The 20,663-nt window shown below is 33.8% G+C and overlaps 2 protein-coding genes across 2 annotated transcripts; one reads left to right on the forward strand and one right to left on the reverse strand.

The window, feature by feature from the left end:
• Positions 1-68: 68 nt before the first annotated feature.
• Positions 69-13,857, reverse strand: HDAC1 (histone deacetylase 1). The gene is made up of 9 exons (XM_089633245.1): positions 13,701-13,857; positions 11,758-11,870; positions 11,503-11,620; positions 10,172-10,516; positions 8,643-8,819; positions 7,291-7,628; positions 4,722-4,811; positions 4,315-4,501; positions 69-2,604 (listed from the first exon to the last, which is right to left on the reverse strand). Exons 1-9 carry the CDS (start codon positions 13,747-13,749, stop codon positions 2,531-2,533), a joined length of 1,491 nt encoding a protein of 496 aa, XP_089489371.1. The 5' UTR covers positions 13,750-13,857; the 3' UTR covers positions 69-2,530.
• A 1,080-nt stretch (positions 13,858-14,937) lies between these two features.
• On the forward strand, positions 14,938-17,308 carry LOC149422352 (mitochondrial carrier homolog 2-like). Its single transcript, XM_089633737.1, has 2 exons — positions 14,938-15,072; positions 15,642-17,308. Exon 2 carries the CDS (start codon positions 15,662-15,664, stop codon positions 16,574-16,576), a length of 915 nt encoding a protein of 304 aa, XP_089489863.1. The 5' UTR covers positions 14,938-15,072; positions 15,642-15,661; the 3' UTR covers positions 16,577-17,308.
• Positions 17,309-20,663: the final 3,355 nt, after the last annotated feature.

The following is a 20,663-nucleotide window of genomic DNA, read 5'->3' on the forward strand; positions in this document are numbered from 1 at the left end:
ACCTTACCCTCCTTCAGCTAATGGCAGTGCTGATTTATAAATTTACCAGATTTCAGTGACTTCCCTACTGAATAATATTTTAAATGGCCGAAAAGAGAGAAAAACAATTTTTGCAGTATATAAAATATAATTTTAAAAATTACAATGATTTATTCTTACAATACAAGAGAAATACACAACACAGTATGTTTATTTATAGTTACAAGGTGGTTTTCAGAAGTTTACAAAACAGGATTTTTTAAAAGTGAATTTACAGTTTGGGCACTAAAATAAATTTTTAAAAACTTTTCGACATTGAAGAACGGGAGAATGTAGATTCGTGATCTAAAAGTCTGACCATTCTGTGCTTATATTTCATATACAGGACCGAGTTTCACCATCATTATGAAATTCAAATGGTATGGCGATATACAATGTCAGACAAGTGTAAGAGACAGAGCGCGTGCTAAGTGGGCTAGAACCAAAAGGTACTAAGTCGGTGGAGATGACAATAGTTTCCATTTAAATCTATATGAAAGGCAAGGTGTTCTTATTTATTCTATGCTTTTCAAGATCTGGGTTTTAGAGAAAACTTAAAATTGAGCATAGGCCTGGATTCGTCACTAGACGTGCGCGATTCCTATTTACATGAAGTTGACGTAGAAATCATAAGTGACAATGGATATTGTTAAATATAACATCATGTAAATAGGAATATTGAGTGACTAGACGCACACGTCTAGCAACTTAGTGGAATCTTAGTGGGTCTTACTGTGCAATATTTTGCACCAAATCTTATAATTAAGTTTGCTCAACACTTTCAGTGTTATCTGCTAAGACCGGGTAGGATAGGCCCAAACACAAATTGCCCTAATGTGGCTACTGCTACTGGAATGACGAGTGCGTTTGAGATCTTCGTCGATGGGTTATATTAATTTATTTTGTGATTTTCCAATCTTATTTTCGTTCAACACCTATAAGATAAGATAAGACAAGACATTTTAGAAAAGAAAGTCATTATTATTTGATTAGTCTTTATTTTGTTAAAAATGAATTAGTATTATTAATTACACCAATCAAACACAGATCAATTATGTTGATGACAAGCATCGAGAGAATTTTGGACAATTTGTAATACATGAGTTATTGTATGTTTGTGTGCATTACACAAAAGGTTTAAAAATTGTTTTCAAATAAAGTTTATCAGAAAAAAATACTAAACCGTGTTAGTTAACTTGTGTAGCATAAATGTTACATTTGACCTTTGTAACAACATGACCCCGACAGTTATATAAACCCCACTGATATCAAAAGATTCACAGGGATACTCAACTAAATGCTAATAGGTACATAGTGAAAACAGTGTATCAAGTTTGAACTTGCGGCCAGTTGTTTCGCAGAATTTGAACAATTCATCAAATTTCAAAGTAAATTTTCAAGTTCTGTGAAGGTTCTATTCAAGTTGTTATTATATCATGATTAGCTAGTTGTTTCACATAACTGCAATAATAACTTAAATAGAACTTGAAAATTGATGAATTGTTGTCTGAAACTCTGTTAAACAACTGGCTCTTAGATCTATATAGCTATATGGATCTAAGAGCCAGGTAATACATAACTATGTATTACTTAGGTCTAGGTGTATATGTATATTATATATCATAGTTTAGGACACTGACATGATTTTTTTTGTAAAAATAGGCTTTGTTACTTAAATTTCTCTATGCCGGTGTCTCACCAAACAAGCGCTTCTGATATGAAGCGGTTATTTCTGAGAATGTGATTAAATGGGCATAAATAAATTCAGTCATAAATAATGAGTTTAAATAGTTACCTTATCAGTAAAAAAAAAAAAAAAAAACTACTAGGGTAGGGGTCGGCAATTTGCAGCTTTTCAAAATAAGTCAAGTCATAAGTCAAAAAAGAGTCAGTCACAACATTTATTTATTATAAAAATTGAATGTTTAGGGGTATACCTTTCCTGAGAATTGCCGACCTCCGACCCAAGTTGTACAATTTTTTTGGTATTTTTCCCCATATTTAAAAATTATTACATAAATCACACAGATATTTTGCATTGAGTTCACAGTAAAAAATCATTCTTATTGAAAATTAAATCAAATCTCTCGAAATAAGTCAAGGTTGGCTTACTCTGCTTTTGTGCTTATTCAACTGTACCATCGTAAAATCCATTTATTTTTGGGACGCAATCAATGCATTGGGAAATCTCATCATTTAAAAGCCAAAAATATAATTTAAAAAAACACTTTACTTTAAATATGGATGATACAAAACATTTAAAAAATAACATTTGAAATCAAATCATTTTGTACCTTCAAAATCGATAATAAAATATGTATTGAAGAAAAGTGTCTTCAGGAATATGATTCATGCCTCACTCAGTCACATACACACAAGCACACATTAATTTAATTAAATAATTGGAAAAATATCTACTTAAAATTAAGTTCAATTTTGATAAATGGTTAAGATTTTAAATGCAAACTGCAGTTAGGTACTATTTATTATTGGTTTTCACTTAATGCGATGATCATGGATTTGCAGGTGGTTCTTTTTTGCTTTCGTCTGTACTGCTTACTTTCATGTCTTCTTTAGATTCTTCCGCTATAAAACCAAAATACAACAAGCATTACTTACAGAACTAAACATCTTGTTGTCAGTGTGGTTGTCACATTGACAACTTCACAATGTTAAGTTTATTTTTACTTTGAATTCTAGCTGCAACATTTAAAACAAACTTCTGTTTAACTCCATTAGATTATCATAAATAACTACAGTAGAACCTCGTTAATTCGAAATCCACCGGACATCAAAAATCAAATTTCGAATTAACGAATTCCCACGTAATTCGAAATTTTATGACGAAAAAAAAAAAAAAAAAAACGCCGAAAATCGATTTTCTCGGCCGCCTCTTCAAATCCAGGTGGAATTTTAGTTGTAAATTCGTATTAATACCAAATATTTCTTTATTTTCGCGGCCGATTACCGTAGCGGCGGGCCCTTTAAATTCAGATATTCGCAATAAATTCGTAGAAATGCTATATATTTACACGAAAATCAAGATTTCGCTGCCGATTTCGGTCGCGGCCTACCCTTTTAATTGAGATATTCGTAAAAATAGATATATTTCCGCGTAAATCTAGATTTCACGGAAATTTTCCGTCGCGGCCGGCCCTTTATTTCAAATATCCGCATTTAAATTGGTAAAAATACGACATATTTCCGCGTAAAACGAGAATTCGCGGCCATATTCCGTCGCGGCCGGCTCTTTAAATTCAGATATTCGAAATAAATTCGCAATAATACGATATATTTCCGTGTAAATCGAAAATGCGCGGCCGATTTCTGTCGCGGCCGACCCTTTAAATTCAGATATTTGATGTCAATTCGTAAAAATATGATATATTTCCGCGTAAATCCAATTTTATTGGCAGTTTTTCGTCGCGGCCGGCCTTTCAAGTTCAGATATTTGAAGTAAATTCGTAAAAATATGTCATATTTCGGCGTGAATCGAATTTTTTCGGCCGATTTCCGTAGCGCCGTATTTTTTAACTCGGATATTCGAAGTAAAGTTAGTAAAAATACGATATATTTCCGCGTAAATTGAAATTTCGCGTCCGATTTCCGTCGCGGCGGGTCCTTTAAAATTCAGATATTCGAAATAAATTCGTAAAAATACGATATATTTACGCGTAAATCGAGATTACGCGGCAGATTTCCGTCGCAGCGGGCTATTTAAATTCAAATATTCGAAATAAATTCGTAAATATACGATACATTTACGCGTAAATCGAAATTTCGCGGCCGAGTTTCGTCGCAGCCGACCCTTTAAATTCAGATATTTGGTGTAAACTCGTAAAACTACGACATGTTTCCGCGTAAAACGTATTTTCTCGGCCCTTCAAACTCGGATATTCGAAATAAATTTGAAAAAGTATGACATTCCAGTGTAAATCGATTCAGATTTACAAGATAATAATACTAATTAGGACGATGTATAGCCACGTAAAAATACATTTTTCGGCGTTTTACCGCCACGGCTGACTTTTAGATTCAGATTTACGAAATATTATGATTTATTTTCGCAAAAATCAAATTTTTTCGAATTACACGAACAAATTTTCGTGCGCGGACAAAAATAAATTTCGAATTACGAATTAACGAATTTCGAATTAAAAAAATTTTTGTATGAAAAAATTTTTCTGCGGAAATTTTTTTGGCGAAAATTTCGAATTATCGGGGTTTGAATTAACGGGGTTCTACTGTATGGGGCAGAAAACCTGTTTTGATTTTTTCAGTTAATTAAATACTCACATTTGATTTCATCCTTGGCGCTGTTGAGTGTGGGAGTTGCCTCCTGCTTGTCGAGACGCGGTCGCTTGCGGGGGGCTCCGGCCTTGAAAGATCGGTTGTCGCGGCGACCGCCTCCCACCCCCACCCCTCCGGGGCCCCCCTCGTCCTCCGAGTCACTCAACTCATTGTCGGGTGCTATTCTCTTATCCTGGAAGAAAATAAAACATATAGAATGAAAAAAAAAAATTATTTGTAAAAAAAAAAATATAAAAAAGGATGTAAAAAAAAAATTTGAAAAAAAAAATGAATGCAACGCTGACTTAAGCCTGATGAGCAAGATTCAGAAATTTATGCATAGATGGTTAAGCATTTAGAACGAATAAACTGAAAAAGGAGGACCACGGGAATAAATTGGCGGTGCAACAAACCTTATCACTTTGTGGTAATCTGTCATCCTTGTCCACTTTGTCTTCATCTTCAGATTCATCATTCACAGCATCTTCAGGGATAGCTTGTACCTAGAAAAATTTTAAAAACATTATCAGAATTGTTTTTATTACAAAATTATTAGAGATGTTCCGACTAGTCGGCGACTAGTCGGTAAAGCCGACTATCCGGCCACTATTGTAGTCGGCGATTAGTCGGCGACTAATCGGCAAAGAGCGCCGACTATCCGGCTTCTTACGTTGTATGTATTTCTCAATAATATGAATGCGGGGGAACTACATGAAATAAAAACCTTGATTATACAGGGTGTCCGGAAACTCGTAGTACAAGCGGGAAACTGGTGAATCTACATCACATTTGGAGTCGATTTTGTAGTATATTTTTTTTTAATTTGAGCTTTCGTTATCGAGTAAATCAAGTTTGAAGTTGAGATTTTTTTTTTTTTTTTTTTTTTTTTAATCAAATTCTTATAAATTATTACTGAAGATCAAAGTACCCAACTAATTAAAACTATTTGAAAGTAAAACAAATGAAGAAACTCGGATTTGAAGCATTATTTTGAAATCACCCTTCATTTAACCCGGTGTAATCATAAAATATTTCTGCTCTGCAGGGTTAAAACATCTGTTATTCAACCCTAAACACCAGAAAAAACTTTAACCCTAAAATAGCCGAAAAATATTTTTTTTTGGTTTTTTTTTTTTTTGAAAATGCTCAAATCAAAAAACTTTATGTTTTTTTGGGTTCCCCATGTGGTGTAGATTCTCCAGTTCCCCGCTTGTACTACGAGTTTCCGGACACCGTGTATATATTTTCTTTTTATAATCAGTCTTATACATTAAAAAATGTAAAGCAATCTTTCCTTTGGTAATCACTTTTTAAAATTACTTGCTTGTAAAGAAAACATAATTATGACATTTATTGAACAAAATTAGTATCTATCCTAATTAACATAAAAAACAACATAATATCTTCTTATCTTCAATGAACATTTATAAGTATTTCTTATTATTTCTTATTATTATTAAAATAAAAAGTAAATTTTTTCAATTAACAAACTCAGTTATATGTATTAAATCAAGATTGTATGTACAAGATGCACAGTAATATATTATATATATATACAAAAATTCTAAACATGAACTGTTTGATAAAAACAAAAAAAAATGAAAAAAACATATTTCTTATAACAATACCTACATAATCTAATCAAATCAAAGTCACAATTGTGACAACCAAAAATATCATAATCTCCTTATATTTTTTATAACTTATATTTTTTAATTAAGGGTAAATTATGGTGTAAGGAGACTAAAGCTTCTGCCTTTCTGGTAGCAATCGATTTCTTTTTGTTTCATATATGTTTCCGGCCTCTGAGAACAGCTTCTCACTGTAAACAGAACTTGCGGGACAGCAGAGGTACACTTTGGCCATGCGCGACATTTCAGGGTACCTAGAACTATCCCCGAAACCGTAATCGGCTTAGCCGACTAGTCGGCCGACTAGTCGGTCTTATTACAACCGACTAATCGGCTAGTCGGCGAAAGTCATAATCGGCACATCTCTAAAAATTATGTAATCTAGTTGTGCAAACTGTTTGTATATTCTGCAAAATAATCTACATTAAAGATAAACATTGTACAGTAGAACCTCGTTAATTCGAACCCCGATAATTTTAATAATAAATTTTCGCTAAAAAGAATATCCTGTGAAATTTTTTTTCATACAAAATGGTATTTTAATTCGAAATTCGTTAATTCGTAATTCTAAATTAATTTTTGTCCGCGCACGAAAATTTGTTTGTGTAGTTCGAAAAAATTCGATTTTTGCGAAAATAAATCACAAAATTTCGAAAAATTTGTATCTACTAAAAGACAGCCGTGGCGGTAAAACATATATAAATCATACATCGTCCTAATCAAACCTTGGCTCAGTAAAGGACTACATAGTTATAAAAAATTTCAACAGAGTGAAAATTGACAGTGAAATATCAATTCGGTTCACACATTATTTTTTATAATTATAATTGCGTATTGTCAAATTTTACCATCATTTTTAGAATCAATATGGACAGAGATGTTGAAGATATTTAAGATAATATAATAGATATAGTGGAATGTGCGGAAGTATTGGATGAAAATATCGGGTTACATAGGTGGCGACAGACAAATATTGAACGACAAAGATTTCATTTTCGAACATCAAAAATACCATTTTGAATGCCGGGTGGTGTTATAAACTCCACAACCTTTAATTCCTCATTTTGCATGTAGTTTTTGTTTGTTTTTGTCGGTTTTATAGTATTTAAAAGAAATTATGGGTAGTAATAGAAATACAATAATTAACTCGTCTATATTAAGTAAACATTGAAAGTTTTTCATTGTATTCATTTTATTGTCTATGAAAGTGCGCTCAAGATGATCAATGATAAAATTTTTAGAAACAGATGAATAGAACAGCGTTGCTCAAAAAACCACTAGGCTGATCGAAGCCTCAGATTGATCGAAAAGTTGTGAACAACGGCCGTTAGTGATTTAAAAGGGTTATTACCTGTACACCAGGCGCATGTGGCAACATCCTCAGATTCTCAAACAGCCTGTTCTTGATTTTCTCCAGATACTCGGATGTGTTCTGGTTGGTCATATTGCTGGGACTGATGTGAAGTTTGAAGTCAGGTCCAAAGTACTCGAAGTAGTCATTGTAGGGCAGTTCGTTAGCAATCTCGCAACCGAGGGCCACGGAGGTCTCGTAGGTCCAGCAGCGGGATACGTTGCGGATAGTGTAGCCCCCGCCCCCCACCAGGAGGAATGGGAGACCGAACTTCTTCACCAGCTCCACGCAACGGCCATGGCCTCTCACCGTAAGATTGAAGCAGCCTAGACGATCACCTGGAAAATTTTCAGGTTAATTCTAAAGTAATATTGGAAAGATACTACATTATCATTGATTGTTGGCCCCTTTTGTCTGGGATTAATTAGAAGCTTTAGAACTAGAGTCATCACTTTTTCATCTTCAAAAATGTTCTACTAATCTAACGCTTTTATATTCAGAGCGTGTATCGTATATGATAAGAATTTTAATGATATTGACATATTTTCGTATAGTTTATGAACATTTAAAAAATATACCTTAGCTATTATTAAATAATTATTAATAACATACTGCAAGTTATCATGTTGTTGATATGAACCCTGTCCAATTGCATGTGAATCATTTTATAAACATTTGTTTAGCTTAGTTGTAGGTATATACATATATTAGTGATTATTGGTGTTGTCAGTGAGGATAAAATTGATATATTGTCATTTATTTGTGTTCTTATATCCTGTTATTTTTTATTATATTTAATATTTACAATTTTGCATTTTTTGTAAATATTTATAGCCCACGGGTACTGGACCCTTAGTTTGTTGTTATAATTTTATGTTTACGTGAAAACCTGTCATTAGATTTTATTTGTATTGTTTTTAAGTTTATTATTTAAAGATTGTTGGTTTTCCTAAATAAATAAAATAAAAATAAAAAAAAATTAATTAACTGGAAAAAAATAATAGTTAATTAAAAAAAAAAAAAAAAATAATTGTGATATCGTGATTCTTATAAAACGGCATTAAACGATAACGAAAACTGGACAAGAAAAATATTGCACAATACTTCTTTGTTGGTTTGATTTCCCAATCACAAAATTCAAACATATAATTTCTGCAGATGTGCAAGTTTCTGAATTGATAAATAAGAGACTAGTTTATAGAACACCACGTTTATAATATTTATGTCCATACAAGCAGTTTTACAAGCTCTTATAGTATACCTTAAAACGGCAAATAAAAAAAAGTTTGTAGGCATATATTGTGAAGAAGCAACCACTTATAAATATTTAAAGAGAAAATAATACTACATACCTGTCAAGGAGTCAGCTCCGCACTGGAGAACCACAGCGGAAGGCTGGAAAGTCTCCATGACCTTGGAGATGATGGGAACGAAAATGGATTCGTAGGATTCATCGTCCATGCCATCCCGGAGGGGAATGTTCACAGCGTAATACTTGCCCTTGCCGGCTCCTATATCTCTCAAGTCACCTGCAAATGAAATGATGCTATTAGGGTCGATAATTTAAAGTTGTGGCTTATTCAGTACTGACCATTTGCAATGCCTTTCTTGAAGCTTAACTTCTTGATCACCGACACAAAATTTTCGCCGTGCGTCAGCAGATACTATTTTCATAATACATAATGTACTTGTTTTTTGAAGTTCGTTTGTTAAAATTCTCATATCTCCGAAAGTTCTTCACCTACTGCTTTGAAATTTTGACACAGCGTTGCATTCAAATAAACATGCGTTTTTATATACCTATATTATATAGATGTCACCTGTGACAGGTAAAAAAAAACATGGTATTTTTTAAAAACAGCGCAATCTGTTGGACGTAATTGCAACACGTGATATTGTTTCTCTATCTGCACAGACATAACGAACCACAGCAACGCGTGGCGGGGTACAGCTAGTGTGTTTATATGTTTATAAAAACAGTACATAATCTATCAAAAGTAGTTTCCCCAGATTAGTCTAGTTATATTCAGAGGTTAATGTGTGACTACACGATAACTATTATTATCCATTTAGTTTTATTGATCTACATAAATCAGAACTCTCATTGGGTTGCGTTTAATTTCCGCATATCATAATCTAAGCACTCTCTAGAACAAAATTATAAATGTTTGTAGTAAGATCATTTGCTTTCGCGGCAATGTAAAATAATGGCCTGAGGCTGAAAACAATAATTCAAACCATAGACATCCAAATTGATAGGACTAGCCCATCAGGGAAAGTGGAACAAACCAAGTTGATTGGGGGTAGGGTGACAGTCTCCCTTTCTGTAATTTGTCAATAAATAAATTTGACAGTATACACGCAACTCGCATTGTTATATCATCATTTAGTCAGTCAAAATAAAATATGCTAAAGAATCACTAGTCTTTCTTACAATGGCAAATTGCTGGCTGCGTAAAAACTACAAATTTAAAATAAGGTGACCAAAAATTCAGTCTTTTTTCTAAAACAGAATATTTTGTTACACTATTTAGTTAGACAAATGTGTTCCTCACTCATTTTTAGTGTAGCTACGCAACCCAATTTGAAGGTGATTCAGTTTTTTAACCTTTTTTATGAACATTTAGATCCTTCGCAGAAAAGTCCCACAATGGACTGCGCTGCCCTACCTTACTTTACTTTAGTGAACTATACTTTTCTGCGCATCGTCTGGTTATTTCAATGTGCGCACTTCTGCATTCAACGTACAAATGATATTGTAGATTATTCCAGTAGACCATCCTGGTGCCAAAAATATGGTCACATGGTTTGCCTCCAGCTCGTCGGAATGATATTGAAATTTGGATGTCTATGATTTGAACAAAGAAAATGTAATCTGTACCTGTGCCAGGGAAGTATTCTCCATACTTATGGAAGGACACCGTCATAACCCTGTCAGTGGTGTAGAAGGCTTCCTCCACTCCATCCCCGTGATGGACATCAATGTCGATGTACAGCACCCGCTGGTGGTACTTCAGCAGTTCCAGGATGCCGAGGACAATGTCATTGACATAGCAGAAACCGGATGCTTCTGATTTCTTGGCGTGGTGGAGGCCTCCGCCCCAGTTGATGCAGATCTCCGAGGCCTGCTTGTTGAGTTTCACCGCTGCGGCCACAGAACCGCCGGCCGACAGCTGGCAGAACTCGTACAGACCATCGAATACAGGACAATCTTCACCCACATTAACTGTAAACAACATTCACTTATAGCAACATTACTAACCACTCGAGGGATTGGCGTCATTTACCACATACATTTACCATATTATTTAACTAATACCATTCCTCAAAATATCAATACGCTAACATATGATACTGCTTACTGTAGTAGCCAATGAGTCCTACATTTTACCGTTTGTCCCATATTTTTAGGTTCTATAAATTTGGCACATTATGACTAGCGATCATGATTTTAAGTCTGTTTTTTGTGGTGTTTGGCCGTGTAGTGTATGGAACCAACGTTATTTATTTAGTTTTTATTAAACATACAAAAATATTACAATAGATTTAGAAATACAGATAGTTCAAGGTTATTAAACTGCGCCAACAGAGCGCTGGAAATGTTCATTACACGTTTTTGGTCTAACGTGAGTAAATGCGGCACCCAACGCGCGGACAGCTTTCTAATTGATCTTGATTTAATATGTGACAGACACGTTCTTTGAACATTTTCATAACCTCTGCTATCTCTCTCACTTTAATTCAGCGGTCGTCTAACACTATTTGGTGAAGTTTAGCTATGTTATCGTCAGTAGTTGCAGTTTTTGGACGTCCCGAACATTCATCGTCTCGCAAGCTCTTACGACCACGTTTAAATTCAGCTGCCCATAATTTCACTGTGGTAAATGATGGTGCAGAGTCCCCATACTCATCTCTGATTTGCGTAGGCGTATTGCCTTTCAAAAACAAAAATTTAATAACAGCTCGATCCTCGATTTTTTCCATTTTCACAATAACACTCACTTAACGACTCACTCAAACGACTGTCAACTAAAAACTGCACGTCCAAATCGCCGAAACTTTGGTGAGTAACTGTCAAAAGATGCACAACTAAATTCACTAGCTTTTATTGACGATTACCGCCATCTTTGCGTTGAGGTCGGAAACTTTTCAGACCACCCTCGTCTATGTATGCATATATATATATATATGTATATATAAATGAAAACTTACATCTCTGCATCTGCTTGTTGTATTCTGACATGTTGTCGGGACGGATTGATCTTAAGAATCTGATGTAATCATCAGAGTGGAATTTCGTCATCTCATCTGCTGTTGCTTTATGAGGACGCTGCAAAAGTAAATAAAATAATAATTCATACACAACCAATGCCTTGCCTTGTAAATAAAACAAAACAATAAAACAGATTTTGTATCACCCATTTCAGAAGCAGTGAAGCTGAATTTGTGTAAATAACTATAACTTACATAAATTTCCATTTTTCTGTAAAGTCCATAATTTAAAAGTAGGTTGTGGGTCATGCGTATACGGTGTGGCTTCATGGGGTGGCCCTGCCCATAGTAGTAGTTGCCTATGTCACCTAAACACAAGAACAATACATTAACATTAGTAATTAAAGGTAAGAGGGCAACTCAGGAGGCTCGATTATCCATTTGCGGTCAAGAGTTATTCTGGTGTCGACTGATTCGACCCACTCATTGTTCGAGTGGAATGACTTTTGAAGTTTGGCATCTATGTATGTACCTTCAATGAGACTGAAGAATAAGAACGTCGACCAATGTATGTACTTTCGACGGAGATTGCAAGCGGCCTGGATTGGAGGATGGAGTCCCAGGACAGTGACAATTCAACACATTCATGAAAAGTAATGATGAAAAACTAGGTTAAATATAAAATATAATATATATTGTTAATTTTAAAATATGTTAAATATAGGTTAGGTTTAATCACTTTATATCACTTTTCATAAGTGTGTTGAATTGCCAATGTCCTGAGACGCGGTCGAACCAGTAATCATTATCGTATTTATAAATTATTCAGGATCAATGGCCATGCTTAATGATATTTTTTTTTTTAAACCTTTCGATTCACCTTACTATAAAAGGCAACTATGTGCATTTTTCAATCAAGTAAAATGAAAATTCGCTTTCGTTGTATGGGATGACAGCCATTTACAATAAATTTAATTAAGCGTGGTCAGTGATTCCGAATATTTATCTAAAAATTGGTAAGGGGGGAAACAAAACTTTTTTGAAACAAAAAAGTTTACTTAGGTTAGGTTCGGTCCGAACCTTTGGAACGCCGAGCTCCACGACCAAATACGTCCGTAATGTGCAGGGGGCAAAACGTCACAGGCAAGCGACGAGCATTTTAATATATATGTTACATCAATCCATTATACATACATTATACTCGGACTGACTCGCGGATATGCTCGCCCATCAGTGGGCCACTATAATACATGTGAGCCATATTTACAAGGTGGGCAACAAAATGGTAAAACAATGAATGCTAGATTTGTTTTTACAATACATTTAACATTTAGGTACTGTTAGTTTCAAAGTCAAAATAGTGAGGAGGAAACTTCTAAAATTAAATAAATAATAATCAGGGTTTATGCAAACATTTTCCAAACAAATATGAACACTAAATATCTAGAAATATGGCATTGGCTAATAAAGATTCGATTAGGATTCGGGAATAAAAATGCACAACTTTTGTTTAGTTTATAATAATATGTGCACTTATTACACATATTTCCTAATATCAAATACAGAACTGCTAATTGAACAGGATTAATTTCTAGAGAATAATAGTCGTAAATTATAATTAATTCAAGTGTTAAACTGAACTTTATATCTGTTGAAAACACCTAAAGAAATAATTAGTTATTTTTTTTACAAAAAAAATCCTGTAATAGGTTATTGTCGTTATCTTTTTTGGAAACCGCTTAAAATAAATCAAATTAAAGCCGTGTATTTACATCGAAATTGCAATGTATTACTTTTTCCGTCTAGTGCAGAAACATTTCGAGTGTCCGTAAGCGAGATATCATCAATTGACACATCCGCTTGTGCTTCGCACGTCTGTTCATTATATTTCTCGCAGACGAGCGGGAACGAACCAACCAATCAGAGAGCAGGAATTGTACAGACGCTATAGTGATCAGAAGATAAGTCGTTTACGCAGGCAAAATTTCATCAGAGGCCGATAGGCAAAATATTTCTATAAGAGCAAGTAATTATTGTAAAATACGTAAAAACTTACCACATACAGGATATAAACTTTAACATATATGCCAAGTATTTTTTGGTCTAGATCTAAGCCAATAGCTAATAGAAAAAAGTTGGAAGCATGCAATTTTTTATCAACAAGCAAAAACACATTTAAATTGAAAAATAATACTTACTATCGTAGTAATAACATACTCTCTTCTTGCTATGAGGTTGCATAGCCATTTTGAAGTTACACAAAGGAAATTATGAATTACAAAATAACCGACGCCGACTCAGAGTACAACACAACACGCCAACATTCACCAAGAAATGATGAAAAGAAATAAACCTCTTCGTTTTCGTTTTCGTTTAGTATGAGGCGATCTGTCGACCAACGGTAGGTACCTTAAAAATTATTTGCCCCGTTTTTAGTTCTTATATTCCCATGTTGCAGATAAGCTATTTTATATTATTGAAATGTGCGTTTTGATTATTATTTCACATTATATTTTAAAACATTTATGTATCATTCCCCCAAACATTACTACATATAAATATATTACTAAATTATACGAACCCAAATCATCATTAAAAAAATAATCTCAACAGTCAGGGACAGTCTTGAATTAGAATTGGAACATTAATGAAATAACGAAATTAAAAATTGTTGTAAAATAAAATCGTCGATACCTTCTATACTGAGAGATTGCTGTACCAAAAGCGTCTAGTTATAATCAATTTATTTCCCGCTGACAAGCTACTTGCAGTGGTTTAGCGCATGAATTTTCCCAATTTGAAAAAATAATACGTTGTGCTTACTTCACCAAAAAAAATCTGAAAACTGAAAATACGGATTTGATTTTTGCAGTTATCTGCAACGGCCCTAGCTGAATCGGTCATGATTTGCTGGTGATATGGCTGTGGATGTCATCGTATATTATTAATTATAACATAATTTTTTTGGAGCTCAGATTTAGTAACCTTATTCAATGATCACGTCCTTTTGCATTGGAAATACAAAACAATAAGAAGCGACCAAATCAACAACGTTTAATGACGTAGACATTTCGAAAAAACGTAAAACACAATTTATTTGGATAAATTTGTATGCTATTTTACACACAAAAACCAAACATCGCATATTGAGGGGGGTGGGGTAACTAGAAATTTCAAAAGAAAAATCCCCAAGATCTACGAGATTTCAAAAACTTCCGTTTATTTTTGTGAACATCGGTGGATTTCAACTTTATCTATCAATCTACCAAATCGTTGATAGGAATGGCATCACTGCTTGGAGGTAATATTTTTGATAAACCAACAAAATGTTAATATTCCTTAATAACGATAGAATCTTACTTTTCGCAATGAACAACCTTTGACAAATTTTACCATCACTAATCTCCACAGATAAAAATAATCTCGTGGATCTATTCATGGTCTATTCCGATTCTATTCTTCTGTGCTTCTCCTGTCATTCATTCGTCGGCACGATATCAGTCAATTTCAGTTTATTACATAATGTTTGGTAGTGGGAAGCCTCCAGTTTAAATTTTGAAAATATAAAAGGTATGTTAAACTGTTATGCATCATTGAAAACGTTTTCGCCGGTATTTAATAATTCCTTTTTATCTGATTGTTGGCGGTCAATATCTTTCGCTACTAATATTTTCTCCAGAATTCTTATTTTCGATAAATCTGGCATTAAGGTTGAGTTGGTTTTAATAATTTTATTATTTAATTTATATTAACGGTCATATAATATTGTTACTAGGTTTCAGCAGAAACATCTTTCGGTGGGAAATGCCATAAATCGATAACCAAATGTTTTTGTAGCTGTGTAAACATTACCCCTTTTTAAAATTACCTATAAATCTAGTCTCAATGAAAACGTAATCTTTTTGCTAAACAAATACAAGTATGATTTTTACTCACTTAGAATTTCTTAATGCTGGCTGTATTTACTCACACTGTTGACTAATTACAATTTCATCACTCCAACATTCAAACAGTTGACCTGTTATTTGTGAGATTCATACAATATTTTTTGTCAATTACCATCACAAAATCTTAAAAACATTTCTCCCTAATTTAAATTGTGTTCTTGATAACTACCCTGAACTTTTATTTTATTTCAGAAGAGACCAGTAAAATCAAAATGGCAGAAAATGAAAAGGCAAATGACCAGGTCAGCAATTATTTCTCACAAACAATGGTCAGTGTGCTATGTCATCCTATGGAATATTCTAAAGTGCTGATGCAACTGGGGTACGAACCCCTGCCCCCGAGGTTATCGAGGAACATTATTGGCCGTCAAACTCTGCTGCTGCCAAACTCATTCCAGTACATTAAATACATTAAAAGAACCGATGGCTTATTGGGTTGCTTTAATGGTCTTCTACCTACACTTCTAGGTAACATCACTTCCGCAACATTCTCCATGAAGGTTGTTACCGCCCTGCATTTAGATTGGGCGGAAATTGAAAATCCTCCAGACTTGGTCTGCGAGGCCACACCCATAGCCCAAGACTACGCCAAATACGCTCGTAAGGAAATGACTTTACATGCTGTTTCTATCGTCATCTCATATCCGTTCCGAGTAGTAGCAGTACGCATGATGGCTTCTTTCATTGGAAAAGAAGAAAATTACCAATCCATGTTCTCGGCGATCGGGTCCATTTACCGAGACAACGGAGTGACGGGTTTCTTCAACGGTATTGTTCCCAAGCTAATCGGGGACTTGTCTTGCATCAGTGTGTCGGTGTTGTTGGCATACTTTGTGAATAAGTATGTGGTTACTACGAAAGAGTGCAGGGGATACACGCTGCCAGTTCTGACATTCCTCACAAGTACGGTGACGTACCCCCTGATGCTGGTGTCCACGTGCATGGCGGTGAGCGGAAGCAGCCTGGTGGCGGGCAACCCTCCGCGCATGCCGGCCTATGGTTCCTGGAACGCCTGTTTCTCCGACCTCCTGCGCCGCCGCCAGCACAAGCGTGGTGGCTCCCTCTTCTTCCGATATTACGCCGGCCCCAGCTCCTTCAACTGGCCCGAAGCCGAGAAGAAAGTCTAAGAAAACAGTTCCTCTTGATTTCTTCAGCAACCAATACATATTTTTTAATAACTACCTGCTGTTTATAAATTATGTTATCATTAAACAAAGTATGATTGAGAGAATAATTCGAATAAGAATTGGTGTTTGTAGTAGTTATTGACTGTGCTAGTAAATTTTTTTAGTATATTTTACTTTTTTCACAATTATTTCAAATAAAATATAATTTAATAATTTATGAAGTAATTATTGAATTGGGTACTTCAAATCACAAATATTTAGCGGGTTTGTAATCTTTGGGATTAGAACTTACTATTTATTTTTATCTAATGTATAATTACTGCTATTACAACATTCTTGATGAATGCAAACAATGTTACAGATCACAGCATTTAAGGAATTTAGAAATAGGTGTTATACTGAATACACTTTAATAAATTCCCATTATTTTAGTCTAATTTATTTGCTTTCGATGATCTCAAATACCTTAATGATTAACATTTTTTCTTATCTTTGATGCCTGTTGTATTAAAAAAAGTCCTGATAATTTCCAGGTGATCATTAATTAACCTTCAGATCCAAACTCGACCGGCAACAAATCAGAAGATAAGAAAGAATTATTACTGTTTTATTTTGTTATCACAAATAACAATCATATAATTCTTAGCAAAAAGTTACAAAACATTTAACTTCGTGACTTGACAAAATACTCAATTGACTTAATACCAACTCAAAAAAAAAACAGCTTTTTGCCCATAATTTTTTTTTTCTAATATTTTGTCTTTTAGTTTTCAGACCGTCAAATAATCTAAAGCTTTAAAATTACATAATAATACATTGTATTAAGAGTTACAAAGTGTAACCAATAATAAACATAGTAATTATTTTTTTGTTGAATTTTAGTAAAGCGCTCTTGAAGTGAAATAACACAAAACTGCTCTTATACAAATGTTGAGCTAGTATTATTATTAATAACTTGATCATGCATCATCCTTTGTAGACAATACCAGATTACATTCGCATCTCAGAATGAAAAGTTTAAATGTTTTTTTACAAAATTGTAATCAAAACAAATGTTCATTGTTAATCACGAGGGTCCGATAGAAGAAAGAAAAGCGAAGAAAGCCAATAACCAATTTTCTTGGTCTGTGAACTAAATCCATTATGATGCAACCACCTAATACTACATCTATGCGGAACCGTTGCATGCATGCTCGGTTTCTGTAATAAATATCCACTTGAGTGAATTGTTGCATATATTTTATATATATATACATTTACCATATTACTTAATATCATTCCTCAAAATATCAATATGGAAACATATGAACTGCTTACTGCCGTTTAAAGCCAAATGAATCCACCTAGATTTCGTCGCCTATCCCATATTTTTAGGTTCTACAAATTTGGCATAATGTGCCAAAAATCACTCGATGGATATATTATAATAATAATAGAACAAATTGTGCATCACGAATTCCCCGCTCTCAAGATGAAACATGAACTCATGTGAACAGGCCATAAAGGTCTGTTTATAAGAATACAGTGGAAAGTGATTACTTAACAGAGTGTGCAAGTGCTATCCCAAGGAGCAGCATATGAAGTAAGTATGTAATAGAAATGCAACGGACCTCTGTTTCCACAAACGTGGAAGTTCTGCATGCTTTCCACTTCTACCTTCCGCTCCTTCTTATTCGTAATAAATAGGCCATGTTTTAGTCCATCTAGTAAATTTTTTGTTAAATATTTAACTTACCCGCCCCACTTTTAAAAGGCACATATTATGAAAATTACACTTTGTTTCAATTACTACAAGAAACAAGTATTTACATCGGGAGAGATGATAAAAGATGCATTAAGATCAACCAAAATTCAAAATATCCCTTGTAAAACAACCACTTTGCCGCTATTTTGGATTTTTAGTATGGGTTGTAAAATATGCATAAATTACTCAATCAACCCAAACTAAGAACTTATTTTGTGCATGTAAAAAGTTATTTCTTGTAGTAATTGTTGAAACGAAGTGTAATTTCCAAAATATTTGCCTAAAAGTGCGGTGGTTAGGTTAGGTTATAATTAACCTTTTTTTAATGAATATTTTGTCGTCCCACAGGTCAGTAAGCAATTGACATAAACCGAATGCTGCAAGACCCTGCGTGGAAAATTTAGTTCGCTATTACGTAACGGTAACGGTCTACAGCGCAGCTCAGTGTGGAACTTTTCTACGCAGGGTCTTACTACATTTGGTTTATGTCCATTGCTTACCAACCCATGGGACACCGTGCTTCATCTTCTTGATATTTAATAGGTACCATTTTTTTTTTTAAATTCGTTTTCATAGTTAAAGTAATATATTTTTCAAACTTTGCCAAAATGCTTGAAATCTGGCAGGTCAGGAAGTTTTTCATTTGATAGTAAGGCCGTTCCATCACGGAACGGAATGAAATCAACATCTCTCAAAACAAACAATTAACAAGAATATAACAAAATATGAATACTTTTAAATAAATTTAATACGGCACTGGTGACATTACCTGCAGACCCGTGTGTGAGTTCATGCGGTGCAATATTGCCCGCAATCCTTACTGAATGTGTTTATGTTATTCCATACCGAACGGTTAGGTTGCAGGGAGTAGCCTAAATTCAGTCAGAACCCGCCTAATAACCACTGGCAGTTTAAATCTTTCATAGTTTAAGATTTATTAATTTTAGGTACAATTATTAAAAATAGTAATTTCGTTTGTGGCTCTGTCTGTAACTCCGGTTCAGTGAACTGTAGAACTTTTGCTTTGAATTTAAGTTTCATTTTCAAAATTGAAAGTGTTTGGAGAATTCAGACAAGCAATAATCTATCTACATGTTAATAAAACATTTTTTTAAATAATTTATAAGAAGTATTATTATTTTTTTTACAGATTTTTCATGATTTTGCAGTGTACAATGCTGTGCATTATTATATAATTTTCTATTATAAGCTGGTGCTTGTGCTTTAGGAATGGAGTGTTACTGAGCTTACAGTTATAACTAAATGTACATTATTTTTTTTACAATGAAGGAAAGATAAGTATACAGAGCTTTTACTTATTTTATTTAAGTCATTGATACAAAGTCAAGAATAAAAATTACACAAATAATAATATAAAGGTGATTTGAACACTATTATTTATATGCATGATACAAAATACCTCAAAAGAAATCTTATATACATAGTTATACTTCAACGGTGCATCAGATATAATTAATCACAATTTATAAAACCTGCTAAAAATAATATACCTCACATTTCAATTAATTACAGTACACATTTGACTTATAATTTTAACATAAGAATAAGAATTTATAATTTCCTGCTACGCAATGAATTTGACTAGGTGTTTTAAAAACATTTTTAAAAAATGTCCTCAGGTTAAACGTAACGTACGTTATAATCTACGCGTTCATAGGTGGCGTTACTTTAATTATTTATGTTAGTAAATAAATAATATTGGATTGAATCACCGATAAAATGTTCTTAAAAGAATTGAGGTTTTCTAAGGACAACACTATCTATTCTCTTTCATATTACATATGCACGGGCGCAAACAAATAATTCGTCGTAATATTTTATAGCATAACTTGTAAAAAGTTAAATAAATAAATTAGCGTCACCTATGAATGCGTAGATTATAACATATGTTGCGTTTAACCAGTGGACTGCTGATGGATCTCCGGAGAACATGCAACCATTCTAATATTATCCTTTTTAGAATAATTTGTGATGTGATTTTGACCTTAATGCTTCGAAAAATGTATGAAACACAAAATCAGCATCGTTTGTGCTAATAAAACTTAGGTTCTACTAATATTTTTCTGTTTTATGCTCCGCCCTTCAACGGGTTAACGTTAAAACAATTTAACAGAAAATTATTGTATATCCATTTTTTTTTAATTATCAATGTCGAGAATTTAGACTACCCCCATAAATAAGACACAAAACAAAATTAATTCCGCGTGTTTTTATTTCTGTGGGTGACGGTAGACGTGAAAGATGCATGTAGGTATCATAGTGTCTTTATTGGCTTGATGCATTGCGGCGGACACTGAACTTCTGGGTGGTGTTCATCACTGG

The sequence above is a fragment of the Hesperophylax consimilis genome, chromosome 7 (genome assembly GCF_061612785.1).
Source record: "Hesperophylax consimilis isolate HC1 chromosome 7, BYU_Hcon_1.0, whole genome shotgun sequence".
Taxonomy (NCBI): domain Eukaryota; kingdom Metazoa; phylum Arthropoda; class Insecta; order Trichoptera; family Limnephilidae; genus Hesperophylax; species Hesperophylax consimilis.